General features: G+C 45.9%; 1 protein-coding gene across 4 annotated transcripts in view; it reads left to right on the top strand.

The window, feature by feature from the left end:
• Positions 1-19,487, top strand: part of FXR2 (FMR1 autosomal homolog 2) — a 903,897-nt gene that overhangs the window by 716,150 nt on the left and 168,260 nt on the right. For all 4 annotated transcript variants that reach the window (XM_069644549.1, XM_069644565.1, XM_069644574.1 and 1 more), the window contains exon 13: positions 13,819-14,031. In XM_069644549.1, coding sequence (XP_069500650.1) covers positions 13,819-14,031 — 213 coding nt within the window. The remainder of the gene's footprint in view (positions 1-13,818; positions 14,032-19,487) is intronic.

Here is a 19,487-nt window from a genome sequence, read left to right on the forward strand (position 1 = left end):
GACAGTAGTGATGTAGTGCAGGCGTTCCCCGATGTCCTCCCTCTTGTCCCCACGACTGAGGCTCAGGAACAGTGAGATCTGCAGAGCTGCACAGGTACTGAAGTCTTCAGCTGCATCTTTTCTGCTTTACCAAGGTACTGTTAAACAAGTCTAAGAACTTACCTGTTACTGTAGAAGGGCTTGTAACTTTTGCAACTCGCAAGTCTAATGAGCCCTCCATTTGATTCTTCTTTTTATCAAGGACTCCTAAGGAATTGTGCAAAGACTTTTCCATTTGCTTACCTGAAGTAATGCATCCTATACAAGACTTTTGCCCATTGACTTTGGCTTAGCCTATTTGAATTGAATGACTCTTCTAAGTGCTATATGAAAGTATTTGCCCTGCTTATGCATATTTGTAATTTCTTGTGTTCTAATAACCCTTGCCTTTTAGAGTGTTCTGAATGCCAACAGTAAGATATTAATGTCCACAGCACTCTTGTTACTGAAGTCCACTGTGGGTGTAGGTTGTCTGTGGGCCATCTCAAAAGGGTATTGTCTGATTCAGAAACTCAGAATGTACAGTATTGAAGTGTATTTGTATGTTACTAGTATATTGCTCCCTTCTAAAGAAGGCTTTATAACCGACTGATATATAAATTATATATTGTTTATGCAAGAAAACTTGAGTGTAAGTTTATTTGAATACCTGTAACTGTGAATCTTTGTAACTACACTACTGCTCACATTTCCACTCTTAAGGTGCGCCTTGCTGCTCAACACGCTCCCAAAACTGTGTAGTACAATCTTATACCAAAGGTTGGGGTGCCTATACCTGTAGTCGTAGTCGCTTTTAGTGTTCCCAGAGGGTACTGCATTCAAACTTTGTCTAATACACCTGGGGCTCCAGATCGGCACACTTAAGGGTTACCTAGTATTGCTGTCCATCTCCAAGCACACTGTTGAGGAACCCTCATACTTTAAAATGCCCTTGGTAATTCAATTTTTGAAGGGGTTGACCACTGTTTACCCCCAACTCCTTTTCAAGTTCTCCTGTGGGACCTAAATTAAGTCTTAACATTTCTAATGGGTTCTCCTTTGAACCCCTTCATTCGCGCCCGTTGAGATTTCTTAGCTTCAAAACTATCTTTTTTGGTGACAAGGGTGAGTGAGGTACAGGCTTTATCATGCAAACCTCCTCACACTATCTTCCACAAGGATGAAGTCGTTCTGAAAGTGAAGCCAAACTTCTTCCCAAAGATAGTTGCAGAATTTCATATCACCCAAAACATTACCTTGCCTTTTTATTTTTAAACCCTCCTCCTCATGCGGGGAAAGAGGAAAAAAGGCTGCACAGACTTGACCCAAAGCATGCTTTGAGTTTCTATATTTGCAGACTAGCAAAACTAAGACAAACTGACTAATTGTTTGTGGGATACACAGGTCATAAGCTGGGCCTAACCATCACCAACCAAACGATTTCTAGATGGATCATTCTAACTATTGTAGAATGTTGCACATTGGCAGTTAAAGAACCTCCAGAGCATCTAGGGGCTCATTCAACCACAGGTATCGCAGCTTTGTCAGCTCTTCAAGGGGGAGTTCCAATAAGACATCTGTGCGGCTGCCACATTTTTGTCTGCACACACCTTTATAAGATTCTGTAGCTTGAATTCCTCCACTAGCTTGGGATGGCATTATTGCATTCTGTGCATACTTAAAGAATTAAGCTTCTTTTTTTTTTACTCCCTCCTCCTATATACATTACTGCTTTGGGAGTCTATCAAAGTTAGGAATCCAAAGAACAAGTTACTTACCCATGGTAACGTTCTTTCGACTGGATGTTCGTCCCACATATTCCTCATCGCCCCTCCCATCGTTCCCCGCAGTAAAACTTCCCTTGTAGTCAGTCTGCGCTCTCTCAAGGTTAGTAACCGTCCCCTCCTGGACAATGTCTAACACTTCAAAACGGAACTGAGCAATGGATGCTGCGCGCGACAACTTATACCCGTGATGTTATCGAGATGGAGGCCTTTTTCTGGACTTTAGGACTTTTTAATTTTAACCGTGCAGTGAGAGACGTTTTTCTCACTCATGTATTTTAACCTGATTTCGATTGTGTTTCCACTGTTTTTGGAGTCTGACAAACTCCCTAGGCATCTACTTTTTGTATGGTGACACACAGCACCTTCCGTGCAGTGTCACAGAGAATTCCTTTCGATTTCTCATAAGGTTTAAATAAATGTTCTTGTCTGAACTACTGTTCCCAAGAATAGTAAAGTGAAATTGACTGACTTACATTTTCTCTCTGTGGGTCAGCACACACCACCTTATGTGGAGTGCTGGGGGTTACCTAGTAGCCCCTTATCCTACATACTCATGTAACATTTTTATGCTACTCACTACTTTAAATGGCTGGTAGCAGTGGTTTAATTTTCCTACCATTGTGCTTTATCGCAGGCTCAATCCTCGGCTGCAGCATACCACCCATGGGTGACCATTTTATCAAAAAGGCCCTGGTCTTCTTTTTTCGCCATTTTCTGTTTGCAATGTCTTTCTTGGGGTTTACTCTGCGCGCCAAGCCAGGTGGGTGCCCTTTGTTCGTTTTGCCTTTGGCGGGCTTCAGTCCTGAAACCTGCCTCTGGATCCAGTGTATCTGGAAAGGCAGGATGTGAGGGAGGTTCTTGAAACTCCCCTGTCCTTTGTCTCTAGGAGTGCATGGATGTGTCCAGTCCTGATTGTCTGGCTGTCCTTTTAGGACAGCCACCCTGTTGTTTGACAGCTTAGGCTGTGTATGAATGGGAGAAACTTGTTTAAAAGGCAAGGGTTTTTGGACTAGAGTCGGAGGCGACCACTGGGAGAAACAACTGACAAATTGTGAGCGAAGCTTGCTGCATCCTCATGGACCTTTGAACTGCCAGGTGAAACCCTGCTGCTGTGCTGAAACTACTTTTTCTGATCGACAAGAAAAGCTCCGGAAGGGACGACCTCTTCCCTTGGGTAGTGGTACCAACTAAACTGAGACTAACTCCACTGGACTATCTTCCTAGATTGGCTGTACTACTTCGCTGCTGCAAGAACTGAGTGCCAGAGGTCGAGAAATTCGTAGTCGAGTGCAACATCTTCAATTCGGCCCGAAGCTCCAGGAGTCTCCGAAGGAACCTCCAGAGTGCAGGACTCAAGGAGTGAAGGAAGCCCAGCTGGTATCCGTGATCCACGGTGGGGCTGTTTACCGCGCACTGAAACCTTGAAGTACTGCTGATCCAAAAAGAGCCTGTAGATGCTGTTGACCTCCAATTTGGTGCCGCAGGAGTCCTCCAGATGTCCCGCCGCCCCGCCCACCCTTTTGTCCCCACGCCTGCAGCTCAGGAAACCAGGATCTGCATCGCTGCAACAGGACAGAATCCAGCTGGACCACTCTTCAAACCAGAGGTACTGTAGACGTGGGGTACTTCCTTGTTTTTTTTTCTTTTTAGCTGTGCTTTTCTCAGTTGAGACTTGCAGTGGCTTAGCTTAAAGTTGATCCCAACTCTGCTTTTCACAGGCTTAATAGCTTGTGACCCTACAAGGGATTGCTACAAAACTCTTAACTTTGTGCAAGACTTTAATTATCTAAGCAGTGCATCCGCTCTATAGACTATGCCCCAATGGACTTTGGCCCTGGCTCCCTGCAGACTCTTCTAGTCCATTGACTTAGATATTTCTGTCCCTCATAGGTGGTAGCTTGTTTTAGACTGTTATTGCTGGGAAAGGTTTGTCTAGATTTCATTGGAAGATTTAGTTGTCATCACATATATTGAGAACCTGTTTAACCTCTGTTTCCTTCCTTGATCCTTTCCTTTCTGCAACCTCATAATCTGCAAAGTATAACTATTTATATATAAAAGCTATTACTGTCCTTGTGAATGAAGTCGCCTCCGGATGTAGGAAGTGTGTAGAAAGCATTTGTTAATCAGCTTTGAATCACGTGCTGTGCATATATTCCGACATCTAGTGGCAATTGTGGTGTATTGCATCTTTCTTTTGAGGATCGAAAGGGGAACGTCGACATGGGCGTGACTGTAACACTGTCCCTAACTTGACATGTATTGTACCCAAGACCCCTCTTGTGTTGAGGTCCCTCAGATTTTTCCCTCCTCCCCCCAGCCCCCAACTAGTTTGTCACCTTATGCAGTGCTCGTCAGAGTGAATATTGCTAAAGTAATTATTTGTTGTTCCCCCTGACAGTTGGTCGTTTAGTCTTTGACATCTCTAGGATCAATTTGTCATTCTCTACGACAGCGAAATCCAACTGCTGTTTCGGTGACTGGTGCATTGATCGACGACTGTCGACCGCGAGGCCTTGGCCCTCAGTAGGGAGCGTTGGGACCTGGGTGGATTCTTTTCTGAGAATGCATTTCCTCTTCCCCACTTTCCTTTGCTGGTCTGCCTGCTGCCTTTTATCTCTGCTATGAAGAGGACTCCATTTAAGTTTTGTCCGGCTTGCAATGGAAAATACCCCTGGAAGGACACCCATCGCAAATGTAATAGGTGCTTCCCTCGTGACCACGACGAGCAATCCTGGAAGTCCTGCAAACGTTCGTCCTAAGACGTTGAAAGATAGGCGGACAAAGCGGTGGGCGTCGTAAGAGATGCAGGCCGGGGCCAAAAGTTGCTTTCCCGTTGGCGCCATTGCTTCGAGTGACGAGGACTCTAGCGGCAGCCATGGCTCCGATGTGGAGGCCATAGACCTTTTGGCGGACCCATCCGGTTCCCAGGTGCCCGTCCCCGCCCCCTACAGGCGGGCCACTGGTACTGCTATTAGATTATACCCTGGCGACAGGGGCACACACACGCATCACCCAAGGATAAACATACAAGCCCCGGTCTTCCTCGACGGATACGTTCAAGAAGCATCAAATGCCAACAGGCCTGCCAAAAACTTCGACAGTGCCTGCCGAACTTCAGTCTGGCGCCCTCCCCACATCGGCTGGGCATTCCACTCATGAGGGTATCTCTTCTAAAAACAAAATTTTTTTAAAAAAGTGCTGAAACGCTGTGTAAGAGCGCGTTCCCTCTAAAAATTTCAGCAGAACCGATAACCGCGACGACGCCCGCAGGCACGTTGAAATCCTTCATACAGCCGCCAAACTTATGCAAGAGTCCCGCAGCTATTGTTTCGGCGGTGGAACGACCTAAAAGCACCCCCTCTTGTTGAGAGGAGTACTCGGAAGGTAAATCTCCTCCCTCTCTAGAGCCTTTCCCTCCTCCAGACATCTGCTTCTTCCCTGTGGACCAGAGAGATTCGAAAATTACATGGACAAAATTTCATAATTTATAGACTTTTCTGAAAGGTTTGTTACTCCCAAGAGACCTAAGGAGCAGGATTCCTGCCCCATTTTACCAAAGCTGCAGAAGCTTCCAACCCAAACTCACCGAGAAGAAGCATTTGAATTTTCCAAACCAGTGGAGACATTTGAGGATCCCTATAGTCATGAGGACAATACATTTGGGCAGGACGAAACTGACCAGTGCCCAGATTGTGGACAAGATCAGCCAGCAGGTGAAGCACCTTGGCTTTCACCCACTCAACTCCTGACCCAGACATCATTTGTCTGGACCCGCACTCCTCGCCTCAACAGAGGCAGCCATCGCCTATTGATGAGCAAATGGTGTTCAATGCCATCCTGGAGATGGCCGCAGACCACTTCCAAATCGCCACACAGGAAGCTGTTCAGGACTCTGATTTTGTGGAGGACATTCTAAAGGAAAAACCTCCCACAAGTCCAGCTATTCCACTGCTGTATTCCATTAAGAAGCACCTTGCACCTTCCTTACTATCCCCTTCTGTTACAAGGTCTGTCAACCCTCAGGACGAGAAACAGTTTCACCCCTCCATCTGATCCTATATGCATTCGAGGGCATGCAACTCCAGACTCCCTGGTTGTCACCACCACCAGGAAAAGGGCTGGTAGTGCCACTGTCTACTGCAGAGGCTTCCCCTGACAAAGACTGCAAGAAGCTTTATGCCCTTGACAAGCATATCACCACATCGGCAGCATATTCTACCAGAATTGCAAATACTACTCTTCTCGCAAGTTATAGCGATGTGCAGTGGAACATGCTTCAAAAAGGCCTCCAAGAGGCCCCTGAACCTGTGCAATCACACCTGCTGGCGGTAGTCTGAGGGAAGGCAGGTGACCCACAACATCCTTAAACACGCTAGATGCTGCAGAGACGGTGGGATGCACTCTGGAACAGGGTACTCTTCTCAAGAGACACGCCTGGCTAAAGAATTCAGTTTTTAATCCAGAGACTTAGGCCTCTTTGATCAACAAGCCCGTGGAAGAATCGAACTTGTTCGGTAAAGTTGTGGATGACGCCTTGGAAACGGCAAAAAAAGAGCATGAGCCACTCCAATCTAGGTGCAAACAAATGTTGTTCCTTTCGTTGTCAGTCCATCTCCCGATCTCCAAACAGACAATATGGCGCAGGAAATACCCCATGGTCCTCCGGACAAGATGCTACTGGCATTAGCCAATATCAATGGGTTAGAGGCAGAAACTTCACCCCATGACTTGGGGGGGAGGGGGGGTTGGTCACCCACGGTTATTGTATAGAGTACCACAGACCTCCTCGATACCATCGTCCGAAGAGCAGACTCTGATCACCAGCACACCTGCAAATCCTGCTGGAAGAGGTGCAGATCCTTAAGTAAAAGGGCACTGTAGAAGTCATCCCCATTCATCAGGTAAACGAGGGTATCCATTCGGTGTATTTCCTTTGACCCCAAAAAGGACCTCACCATGTGCCTTGTTTTAGACTTGCGCCCAGCGAATAAATATGTCAAACAGGCAAAAGTTCAGAATGACGACATTGCAGGAAGTAATCCCGCTGCTGGTGCAGGTGGATTACATGGCAGCATTGGATACGAAAGATGCATATTTTCATATTTCGGTGTTGCCTGTGCACAGAAAGTACCTAAGGTTCATGATAAAAGACGTGCACTATATGTTAACGGTTCTTCCCTTCGGCATTGCCTCGGCTCCACGAGTATACACAAAGGTACTGGCGGTAGTAGCTGCGCAGGCAGTCCATCCCAGTCTACCCTTACCTCGACGAATGGCTAATAACGGGGGATTCGTACGGAATATGCCTAAAAAACACCCAGAAGACGATGGATCTCCTTTCAGTCTAGGGTTCTCGATCACCAAGAAAGTCCAGTCTAGACCCCAGCCAAGTCAGCTTCTAGGGGCTCTAATTCGGACCAAAGACAGCCTCGTCTTTCCCTCCAACAAGAGAGTTGAAAACATGCTGTTCCAGATCCCTTGTGGCCAGTCACCTCACCATGTAGCCAGTCAGAAGGTGACTACGCAAAGCCATGTGACTCTTAGGGATGATGACGACCTGCATCTACCTAGTTCCCACGCTCGTCGGCGCATGCGCCCCATGCAAGAGTGGCTCTCGAGCCAATGGTGTCAGGCCAGCGGACAATGGGACAATCTAGTGGTTGTCTCGGCAACCCTAGTTTAGTCTCTGCAGTGGTGGTCAATGGAAAACCTCTTGCAAGAGAAGACCTTCACAACCCCCGCAGTGGAAGCCACTCTCACCACGGACGCATCTCAGATGGGGTGGTGGGGTTCACCTCCTTCATCAGACGGCGCACGGTGTGTGGTCTCCAGCAGTAGCAACCAACCACATAAACCTGTTGTAACTGCTAGCAGTGTTCAAGGCCCTGAAGGCATTCCAAACAGACCTCCAGGGGAAGACAGTCCGAGTCCTCACGGTCAGTACCACGGCCATGTATTACCTGAAAAAACAAGGGGGCATTCACTCTCCACTGCTATCCAGACTGTCACAGAACATATGGAAATGGGATCTGAAACAAGATGTTCCTCCTGTCGCAACACGTTCCAGGGAGGACGTACTCCGCAGAGACTTCCCACTACCTGGAGAGTACGAGTAGCGATAACACAGACCTTGTTCTCAACGTCTTTGCAGACTGGGGCATCCCAGAGATCGACTTGGTCGCAACTCTGGAGAACAGACAATGCCCAGAGTACGCCTCCATGTACCAGCAGAAACGCGGGGGAATGTGCTCTGGATAACATGGTCATGGAAATTTGTTTACGCTTCCAACAACAAACCCTCCCCCCCCCCTCCCCCCCGCGACTCCCCAGCTCAACAGGATAGTGCCCAGGATGCACCAGGAACCAGTGATGATTATTCTGGTGGCCCCGATGTGGGCCTGCCAACCTTGGTTCTCTCATCTCATGGCAATGCCAGTCTACCCTCCCAGGAAGCTGCCATGCCGTACAACATGCTGTCACAAGACGGGTGCGGGGTAGGGGGGTATGGAGAAACACTTCATCGATGCTCGCAAACTCTCAACTGTCACCTCCAACTCCCTCAAAGATGTATGGACATACTTGGGGAATGTTAGGCAATATTGTATGAAGTACCCATAAGGTGCACTACAACAACCCTGACCTCCTGGCAGTAGTAACCAAACATTTGGTATCAGGCTATACTACTCAGGTTGGTAGTGTGGACGAGTAGCCAGGCTCATCTCAAGAGGGGTCAATGTGAGCTGTAGGGAAGTTACAGAGGTTCAGTGACAAGTATTCAAGCAAACACTTACACACAGTGTTTCTTGATAAAATAATGTTCCCAGTCAGTTCATATAAGCCTTCTTCAGAAGGGAGCACTGTAATACACCAAACAAATATACTTCAAAAGTATACACTCTTAATTGCAGAATCAGTAACTACCCATTTCAGATGGCATACAGCAGGGACCTACAACCACAGGTGACTTCAATTGCTAGGGTGCTGTTGACATTAATGTATTACTGTTGGCATTCAGGATTAGTTAGGAGCAAGTAAAAAGTGAAAAGATTATTAGAGTAAATAAGACGCCACAAATATTTCTTAAGCAGGAAAATACTTTCAGGTCGCCCAATAAGAGTAATTCCTTTAAAAAAGGCTAACCCAAAGTCAATAGGCAAGAGTCTATATGGGGTGAAGCACTTCTTTGAAGGTAAGTAGAAAAGACTTTGCACAATGTTTCAGAAGTCTTTGGAGAAAAAGATGAATCAATGTAGGGCCACAAGCTGTAAGACTTGAGTAATAGAAGATGCAAGCAAACCTACAGCAAGAGGTACGTTCTCTTGAACTTTATACAGTAACTTTAAAATGAAGTAACGATGCAGCAGATGACTCATGTTCCTATGCAGATCTCACTATTCCTGGGCCTTAGTCGTGGGGACAAGAGGGAGGACGTCGGGTGACTCCTGCACTCGGACGGACAAAATTTGCAAACTTCACTTTCAGTGGCTGGTCAGTGTTTCAGCTCCTCGCGTCTACTGCAAATAGCAACACCGCGGTTCCTGGCTTGTTGAGATGTACTTTTCTTGCTTCTGGGGTACCACACTGTTGAAGGGGCTGAGGCTCGGTCAGTCCTGCTTCCTGGGAGTCCAGAGGATCTTCCTGGAGCTCTTGACCAACTTAAAAGCAACGCACACAAACTGGTGTTCCTCTCCCTGGCTCTATGGTTTCCAGCAGCAACTCTGTGGAAATTCAACCATCTCGAAGATGGATGTCCAGTTGGCTTACTTTGGAGTTGATTGGTCCCACCAACTCAAGGGTAGAAGTAGTCCTTGAAAGGACTTCTCTGTCGATGCAAACGTGGCATTTTGGCACTGCAGCAGGGTTTCACTGGGCAAACCAACGGTCCAGGAGTTGCAGCAGGCGTCCTCTTCAAGTTCTTCTTCGGTTCCTTTGTCCAGTGGTCGACTCTGCCTTCCAAGCCAGAAGACTCGCTTTTTATACAGTTCTATCGCTTTCATTCCTGCCTAGGTGTCAGTCACCCAGCAGGGTGGCTGTCCTTGCCAGATAGCCGGCCATCATCTCATCAGTGTGCATTTGGGTCTCCTAGGAGACTAAGCACAGGGAGTTTCAAGCACCTCCCTCACTTCCTGCCTACCCCAGACACCCTGGAGCCAGAGGCGGGCTTCACTTGTGAATCCTGCCAAAGGCAAAACTAAGAAAAGGGACCAAACTTGGTTTGGCACGCAGAGTAAATCTCAAGAAGGACCTTTCCACAAAGAAATGGGGGGGGGGGGAGAAGACCGGGCCATTTTGACAAAAATGCATACCAAAACCACTGCCACCAGCCATTCAGTGAGGAAGGGGTAAAATAAAAATGTTAACATGAAAAGCTAGACAAAGGGGATACTAAGTAACCCCTCCAGCACCCTATTGTAAGATAGTGTGTGCTGGGTCTAGAAAGTTACAAATGTAAGTAAAGTCAATTTCACTTTACTGCTCTGGGAAACCATTGTTTATCCCAGAGAAGGTATTTAAACCTTGCCAAAGGTGCTTTGTGACACAATGTAAAAGATGATGCCTATGGAGTTTGTCAGACTCCACAACCAAAAGAAACATAGAGTTCAGAAATTACATTGAAATACGAGAGTGGGAAAGGTCTCTTATTCTCTCCAGGTTAAAAAAAAAAAAAAAAAAGAAATCAAGTCCTCAAAATTGAGTAAAGTTGCTGAGGGTCCCTAAGGTAGAGGGTATTGGCACATTTCTGAGAACTCTCCCTAACAGGGAAGCATGAAAATCTAACACCAGACATTACTACTCCAGCAAATGGAAATACTTTGTCATCTGGTGCAATGGCAAGAGCATCAATCCCATTGAATGTACACAAATACATATTGTCCCGTACCAAAATCACCTACTAGATCCTGGCTTGATTTTCAATTCCTTAAAAGTCCACTTCGCTGCACTTTCAGCATACACCATGTCCCAAAAGGTTTTGTGATGGAAAATTCCAGTAATCAAGGCAGTTATGTAACCGGTAAAAAGACATCCCCCTATTTCCAACCCAGCTCCCGGATTGGACCTGAACGTTGTAATTACTAGATTAATGGGTCCTCCCTTTGAACCTATGCATAAGTCTAGCCTTAAAGCACTCCCCTACAATACCGCCTTTTTGGTCGCAATCCCATCAATAAGAGTTGGTGAACTGCAGGCCCTTTCAGTTCAAGTCCCATTTGTCACGATTCACAAAGATAAGGTGGTCCTGTGCACTCGCCCACGATTTGCCCCTACATTGATTTCAATATTCCATGTGAACCAATCAATAGAACTGCCCACCTTTTTCCAGAACACAACTAATGTGGCAGAAAGAAGCCTCCACATACTTCATGTGAGGAGAGCAGTGATCTATTATCTGGAAAAAACAAGACCACTAAGGAAAAAATGTTTTTGGTTTTAGTGGCAGCTGGTACGGAAAGGGACCCGGTCTCTAAATCAGCTATTTCAAAGTGGATCATAAACTGCATCACACTTGCCAAGAGAGATCAGCCCTTCACGCCTAGAGCACACTCTACTCTGGGCATGTGGGCTTCCATAGCATTCATTGCAAATGTGCTTCTTGAGTCCATTTGTTAAGCAGCAACCTGGAGTTCTGTACACACCCCTACACAACTGCCTAGACACACTCTAGGTCTGATTCTCAGGTGGGACAAGCAATACTAAGACTTCCTTGCTATTGTTCCTTCACACATCCCACCATCATCATATCTGGGTACTGCTCACTAGTCTATGTACAGCATGTGATTCTAAGCAGATTAACAAACATCGGAAGACATGCATTACTTACCATAATAGCATTTCTTTTTTTTAAAAACTTTATTTGGAAGGGCTTCTCTGTCTAGATGAGCTTGGCGATTCGGACCTGAAGCAGGGTTTCACCGGGCAAACCAATGGTCCAAGAGTTGCAGTAGCTGTCCTCTTCAAGCTTGTCTTCGGTTCTTTCGTTCCAGTGGTCGACTCTGCCTTCCAAGCCTAGAGACTCGCCTTTTATTCAGTTCTCTCTGATTCATTCCAGCCTAGCTTTCACTCACCCAGCAGGGTGGCTATCCTTGCCGGACAGTCAGCCAGCCAATCACCACAGAGTGCATTTGGGGCTCCTACGAGACTAAGCACAGGGAGTTTCGGGCACCTCCCTCACTTCCTGCCCATCCCAGACACTCGGGCACCAGAGGCTGTCTTCACTCCTGAAGCCCGTGAAGGAACAAAGGGACCAAACCTAGTTTGGCGCGCAGAGACAAACTCTAGAAGGACCTTTCCAAAAAGAAATGGTGAAAAAAGTCTGGGACCTGCTTAAACAAAGGGGACTCAGACGCCATCTTGAAAAACATGGCTCCCATGATTTACCTCTACCGGTGCTCGCGGTTGGGGAAAAATCATGGTAGTTCGTTGTAAAACCACTGCCACCAGCCATTCGCAGAGGAAAGGGGTAGGATTTGACTGCTACATGAGTATCTAGACACATCCAACCCCTCCAGCATTCTATTGTAAGATAGGGTGTGCTGGGTCAAGGAATTTAAAAAGACTAGTAAAGTCAATTTCACTTTACTTACTCTGGGAAACAGTAGTTTATCCCAGAGAAGGTAGTTAAACCTTGGGAAAGCCTGAAAGGCTTCCCTGTGCCACTGCACTGAGGGTGCTGTGTGACACAAATGAAAAAGAGGATGCCTATGGAGTTGGTAATTCAAAAAGAAACAAACACAGAAAACACATTGAATTGAAAAGTTCAAAGTCCCAAAGTTTAGTAAAAGAGCTGGAGGTCTCTAAGGTGGAAGGAATTGGCACATTTTGAGAATCCCCCCTAACACTAACTCGCTCTCACATGACCTTTCGTGGTAGAACCTGGGTCGAGAATCCCTCAAAAGTCCCTCACTAGGCCTCAACTTGTGTTCGGCTTGAGTCGAGTACTTACCTAAATATTATCTAACCTTTTGACTTATTGATCATAACCACTAGCACTACACATCTCTATATTAACCCACCTGTAAGTATCCACTTTGGAACTTGACATGTTGGCAAAAGGACCCAAATCATCTTAGGGGTGGACTTTATAAGAGCTAGGTTAGCAGTTTCCGTGATTATTCTAAACCGTTTTGCATTTCTATGCATCTGAATATTTAACTGTGTTGCACTGGTCATTGAACCAAATGATATTTTTTTCTTTTGGAGAATGTATGTATCGGTTTAGTGTGACCATATTTGACTAAATTCTTTACTTGCTTAGTGTGTAATCTAAAGGCCTAACAAATGTTATTTTTATTCTACTTTCCTGTCTAACTGGAATTACTGTTATTGTTCTGTTGACTCATTGTAGCCCGATCCCATTAAGCGTTGCCGCTCTGCTACTTCATCTTGATTGGGTTTGGCCGACCTCTGCACCTTCCCTGTTCACCATGATAGTGTTGCCTCACAAAAACCTCCCCTAGAGATGATTTTGGAAACCCATCTCAACAATTTGTATCTTTCGCTGTTAGCCAGAAAAGGGTTGCTTCTCAAATGTATCCATAGGTCTGATTCTGAATATTCATTTTAACATAAGCCAGCAGCCTGTCCCCTAGACCCAATATAGGTTGCTATAATCGCTTTATGGGACAAATGGCTTAAGAAGCACCCCACGGCCAGGAAGCATTATGAACAACAAAGGAGAATATATTCTAAAAGAGTGAAAAGGGTGTTGTAAAGGCACGGGGACTTCATTGGAAGTCCTTCTGACCATCAAAAATCAGTTAGTGAATACAAAATATAGATGCAGCATGAAATCCAATAGGGGGGTAGAAGAAAAACAAGACTGGGTAGGCATGCATTTTAAACATGAATAACCCTGTCACTTTAGCCAACCTGCGTATTGAATTTCCATTTATATTCTGCGTTTATGAATTTGATACCTGTGATGAAATAGGATTACATGTCAGACTATATGCACAGAATGTTATTCTAAGCAGATTAACGAGCATTAGAATATACTTTTCCTTCTACTTAGGTACCAACTCGGAGATGTCCAACACATCGGAGACTGAGTCTGAGAAAAGGGATGACTATGACCACCCACATCCAAATGAACGTGATCTGCGGCAACGTGCTGAGGAGAACCGGAAGCGTGGTGGCATTGGGCGGGGACGTGTCCCTGCGCCACCAGGGCGTGGGCGTGGTGGGATAGGAGGCAGCAAGTATGGCAACTCTTCCATCAGCTCTGGTATGAAACATCATGAAGGTCTTATTTGCCATTAGCCCTCTGTTTTAGTGTATGGTATTATATTCTAAACGCATTAACAGGCTTTTTGTATAATATATGATGGTTTTACAATCTGGCAAGCCTTCGTGTGCCTCAAGATATGTATTTGATCAGACATTAACTGAGCTGGATTTCCTTCTGGTTCATTTGGAGGAAATGGTTGTATTTACTGAAACTGTTTACAATACTTACCAAAGGCCACTTCTTATTGGGTAGTTGCTGAACGCGCATAATTGTTACAGGACATCAGGTCTACTGAACTAACGGTAATCACGCGCACCCACAAAGGGTTAGGGAGAATTTTCATATCTGTGTCAATTCCCTTTTACCTTCGGAGACCCCCATCTCCTTTGCTGGACTCTGGGCTTTTACATTTTTACCCCTGAGTGAGTGCCACCTTTTTCTTGCTCGCGTGTTTTCCTGACTAAGATTTTCGAAGTTCCTTACTGTTTTATGGAGTCTGGTAAACTCCATAGGAATCTGCTTTTGCATTGCGACACACAGCACCTTTTGTGCAGTGCCACTCTTCTCTTAATGTTTAACTACATTTTCTTGGGTGAACTACTATTCCCAAGAATAGTAAGATGACCCCTGTCTTACCATTGCGACACACTGCACCTTTTGTGCAGTGCCACTCTTCTCTTAATGTTTAACTACATTTTCTTGGGTGAACTACTATTCCCAAGAATAGTAAGATGACCCCTGTCTTACCTTACCTTCATGGATCCAGCACACACTATTCTATGTGGAGTGCTGAGGGGGTGTTGCATAGTAATTCATAGTTTTCATAGTAATTCCCAAGAGGCCAAGGTGTCAGCAGGGGAGGCCAGTGGCCAGCAGCAACCGCCAAGGTAGGTGTAGCCTGGGTGGGGATTAGAGCAATCACTATATTCCAGAATCCCTGCCACTCTACCTACCCTCAGAACATAGCACGCTAGACTGCTAGTACTAACTAGCTTCGCAACTAGTGTGGATTGTGAATACTGACCAGTGTCACATTAGGATAGAACTGTGAATAATAACCTGCGTTGCATCCAGAAAGGATTGTGAATATTACCTTGAGCCACACTGATGGAACTGTGATTTTTTTTTTTTTAACCTGTGCCACACTAAGGTTAAAACTAAGAACTGTGAAGGTTAACCTGAGCCACACTAAGATAGAACTGTGAATATTAGCCTGCGTCTCATCCAGAGAGGATTGCGATTCTTTTGAGCCACACTTGGAGTGGACTGTGATTATTAGCAAGTGCCGCATTAAGATAGAACTGTAAATATTAACATGAGCCACACTAAGCTAGAACTGTGAATATTGGCCTGTGCCAGCCTAAGATACAACTGTGAATATTAGCCTGCGCTGCATCCAGAGAGGATTGTGAACATTACCTTGAGTCACACCAAGATAGAACCCACAAAATGAGTGTCTCTTCAGACAACCATGGTAATAACAAACCCTACTAAAACCCCACCGCGCTGCATACACCTCTCAAACTCTAACGCAACCAGACCTCTGAAACCACAGCAAACTGCACGCACTTCACTGCAACAACAAACGATCCACACATAGCTTTACCCAACAGCACACGACGGATACCGACCAGATACCACACCAAAAAGCTCAGCGGTCAGCGTTAACCGAACGGAAGCTGCCAACAGCACATCACAGCTCCCTTGCTTTTTCGCCAAACTTAATCCTACTAACGTACCCCACCCACCCCCCTTCTTTTTCCAGATCCGCCAGAGCGCCAGGCGTCCACTACAGTGGTGACATTGTGCGGTATAAATATCCTTTAACATTAACATTTAACCCATTGCTCATCTAACATTTAGTTACACTAACTCAGTTGAATGGGTGGTGGCAGTGGTTTCTTTTTTACTACCTAGTGACATGGATCTGCTGGCTGATACCTCAGCTGCAGTGCTGCACCCAAGGCTGACCATTTTCTCAAAATGGCAGTCTTCATTTTTCCCGATTTGTTGTTAGTTCCTTCTGTTTGCATCAGGTCTTGAGTCTTGTGTGTTTTGCTTTTGGCAGGCTTCAGCCATGAAGCCAGTCCTGGCGCCAGTGTGTCGGGAAAGGCAGGAAATGAGGGAGGGTCCCGAAACTTCCCTGTCTTTGTCTCTAGGTGTGCCTGAGTGAAACCAGTTCCAATTGGCAGGACAGCTTCCCTGCTGCTACCTTGCTGTGCGATTGAAATCCTAAGGCTGTGAATGAATGGGAACGTGCATAAAAAGGGAGGTTTTTGGGACTAAAAGCAGAGTCGACCACTGGAAGATAACCTCTAAAGCAGAAGACGAGAGAAGACACCAGCAGCACCCTCCTTGACCGCGAAGTGCCTGGTGAAGGCCTGCAGCTGTGTTGACCCAGTTTTCGAATCGACAGGGAAGACTCGTAAAGGGCGACTTCCTCCCTTAGGCTGGTGGGAAATTCTCTGTTGGAGCTAGTCTAATACTTTCCAGGGTGAAGTCTGTAGGCACATTTTCTTTGGTCTCAATCCATAGGTCCAGGTAATTATGCATTAAGTCTATGCTTGCACCTTGAGGATGCTTGTGTATAATGCTTCTACATCGAAACGTTAACAGGAGATCATCTCATTCGATGTTTACATTTGATAATATGATTGAGTTGAGTCCTGAACATAAGATTTCATTTTCAGGACAAAGGTCTTGGAAAGAAGTCTGAGTATTGGGACAGTGGTTCAAATATTAACCCTATTGCTGAGATGATTGGTTTCCCTGATGGTTTTTGGGTATTTTTGTGGTAATATATAGAAGGCCAGGTCGTTGGGGGTGGTTCACACCGGATTAGTTTCTTCCTGGATCCATTCTTCCAGGAGTGCATGTTGCATCATGCTTGTGATCTCTTCTTGAAGTCTGTTGGTTGGCCTTGAGACGTCTGTAATGCTGTTCATTGTTCAATAGTTTCAGCGCTTCTTCTCTTCAGTGACTGCGCTTCCATAACACAATACCACCACCCTTATCTGCTGGTTTTCTAAGAAATTAAGGGTTATTGTCCAATTGGTGTATCACTTCTTTCCTCCTTGTTTCGTTTGTCTATTGAGTAGTGCCTACTCGCTAGTAATTTCCTGGTTTCATGGAGGATCCTATTCTCAAAGATAAGTAAATTGGGGCACAGGGCTGAGGTAGGTCGAAGGTGGTTTTAAGCCTGTCGTGCTCTTAGCTTGGGTTGCCATCTGTCTCCGAATCTCTGAAGAAATATTTGAGTTCAAGGACTCTAAAGAAACATCTGTTCTTCAGCCTCAGTGGTAAAATGGTCAGCTCTTTTTGTAGGTACGAAGCTCATACCTTTTTGATGTATCTAAGACTGTCCATCTTGATATATGCTGCCAGAAACCCCGTGGGAGCTGGTCCTATTCAGACAGTCTAGTAGACGAAGGACAGGAGGGGATGGGGGGGAGGAGTGGAAAGCTCCTTCCCCACTAGGTGTCTGCCCAGACACTCTGGAGCCTAGGTGGGAGACACCCAAGGTTTCCCGCCAAAGGCAAAACATACACACTGACCTCCCCCTCCCAGGACGGTAGAAGGGCTAACAAAGAACTACGCTATTAATGACAAAAAAAGAAGGGAAGGCCCCATGTTAGTACTTGGATGCCCCTGTTGTGCACCACCGAGGCTATGGACACAGCCTCCGGGATAAAACTACACAATAGTTGGTAGAACACGTCCACTGCCACCAGCCATAACTAGGCGGTTGTCTATGTGACTAAGAAGTCACAGGACCGGAGAGAAGGTATCCCTTTGGCACTCCACTGAAGGTGGTGTGTGCCAATCTCACAGACTATAGAGTTTTGAGAGAGAACTGTTACTGGAGGATATTGAAGAATAGGTAGATTACAACGAATAGAGTTCCAAAATACAGAGCCCCCAAGAATGAATGAGTGGAAAAAGGCTCCACTCATTCTGGATTGAAAGAAAAAGTCCCAGAAGTCAAGCAAAAGTGCTGGGTGCCTCACTAGGAGAGGGGATGAAGTATACATATGATACATCCACCTAACACTAAACAGCTATTCTTAAGATTTATGTTGGGGTAAAGAACCGCCCGTTGGACTGACCAGTTGTCTTGTGGGCTACTTTGCCAGAAAAGTGGCTGTTCCGAGTCCAGAACTTTGGTAGTCACCAACTTGGGCCACAATTGGCCACCTTCCTGAATTCCTGCTTCCCATCTGTTAGGGAGAATTCTCAAAAATCTGTTAATTCCCTTCACCTTAGAGACCCCCAGCAACTTTGCTGGATTTTGAGGACTTGTTTTTTTTTAAACTGGAGTGTGTGGCCCTTTTTTTCCCACTCTCGTTTTTTGTTGTGTTTTACTCTTGTGTTCTTTGATCATGGAGTTTTGGACAACTCCATAGGCATCTTTTCATGTCACAGTGGCACAGGGAAGCCTTTCAGGCTTTCCCAAGGTTTATATACCTTCTCTGGGATAAACTACTGTTCCCCAGAGAAAGTAAAGTGAAATTGACTTTACTAGTCTTTTCAAATTCCTAGACCCAGTCCACCCTATCTTACAATAGAGTACTGGAGGGGTTACCTAGTATCCCCTGTGTCTAGATACTCATGTAGCAGTCTACCCTTTTCTATCAAATGGCTGGTGCCAGTTGTTTTACAACAAACTACCATGATTTTTCCCAACCGTGAACACCGGTAGCGTCAAATCGCGGGAGACGTTTTTCAAGATGTCGTCCGAGCCCCCCTTTGTTTAAACAGGTCCCGGTCTTTTTTCGACATTTCTTTTTGTAATGGTCCTTCTAGAGTTTGTCTGCGTGCCAAACCAGGTTTGGTCCCTTTGTTTCATCGCCATTGGCGGGCTTCAGGACTGAAGACCGCCTCTGGCGCCTGAGTGAATGGGAGGAAACTGGGTAAAAGCCAAGTTTCTTGGCTTCGAAGGGCGAGTTGACCACTGGAACGAAAGAACAGAAGACGAGCTTGAAGAGGTTGGCTGCTGCAACTCCTGGACCGTTAGTTTGCCCGGTGAAGCCCTGCTGCAGGTCCGAATCACCAAGTTCATCTCGACAGAGAAGCCCTGCAAGGACGACTTCTCCCTTTTGAGTTGGTGGGACCAATCAACTCGTAAGCCACCTGGATACTATTCTCGGAGCTGGTTGTATTTTCCTCAGAGTGCTGCAGGAAACCGAATAACCAGGGAGAGGGACACCAGTTGGTGTGCTTGACTACAGCTACCGGAATTGAAATTTTACCAAGTGCCAGCTTTGACCAGTGCAGTGCAGGAGTCCCCCGATGTCCTCCCTCTTAGGCTCAGGAACAGCGAGATCTACAAGAACTACCAGGAACAGAAGTCTTCAGCTGCATCTTTTTCTTCATTGTAAGGTACTGTGAAAACTCGACCGAGAGACACTGCGAAAGTGCTTTGAACTTTGGCAACTTGCATGCCTAGTCGGCTT

This window comes from Ambystoma mexicanum, chromosome 1p (genome assembly GCF_040938575.1).
Source record: "Ambystoma mexicanum isolate Mex_15411 chromosome 1p, UKY_AmexF1_1, whole genome shotgun sequence".
Lineage (NCBI taxonomy): Eukaryota > Metazoa > Chordata > Amphibia > Caudata > Ambystomatidae > Ambystoma > Ambystoma mexicanum.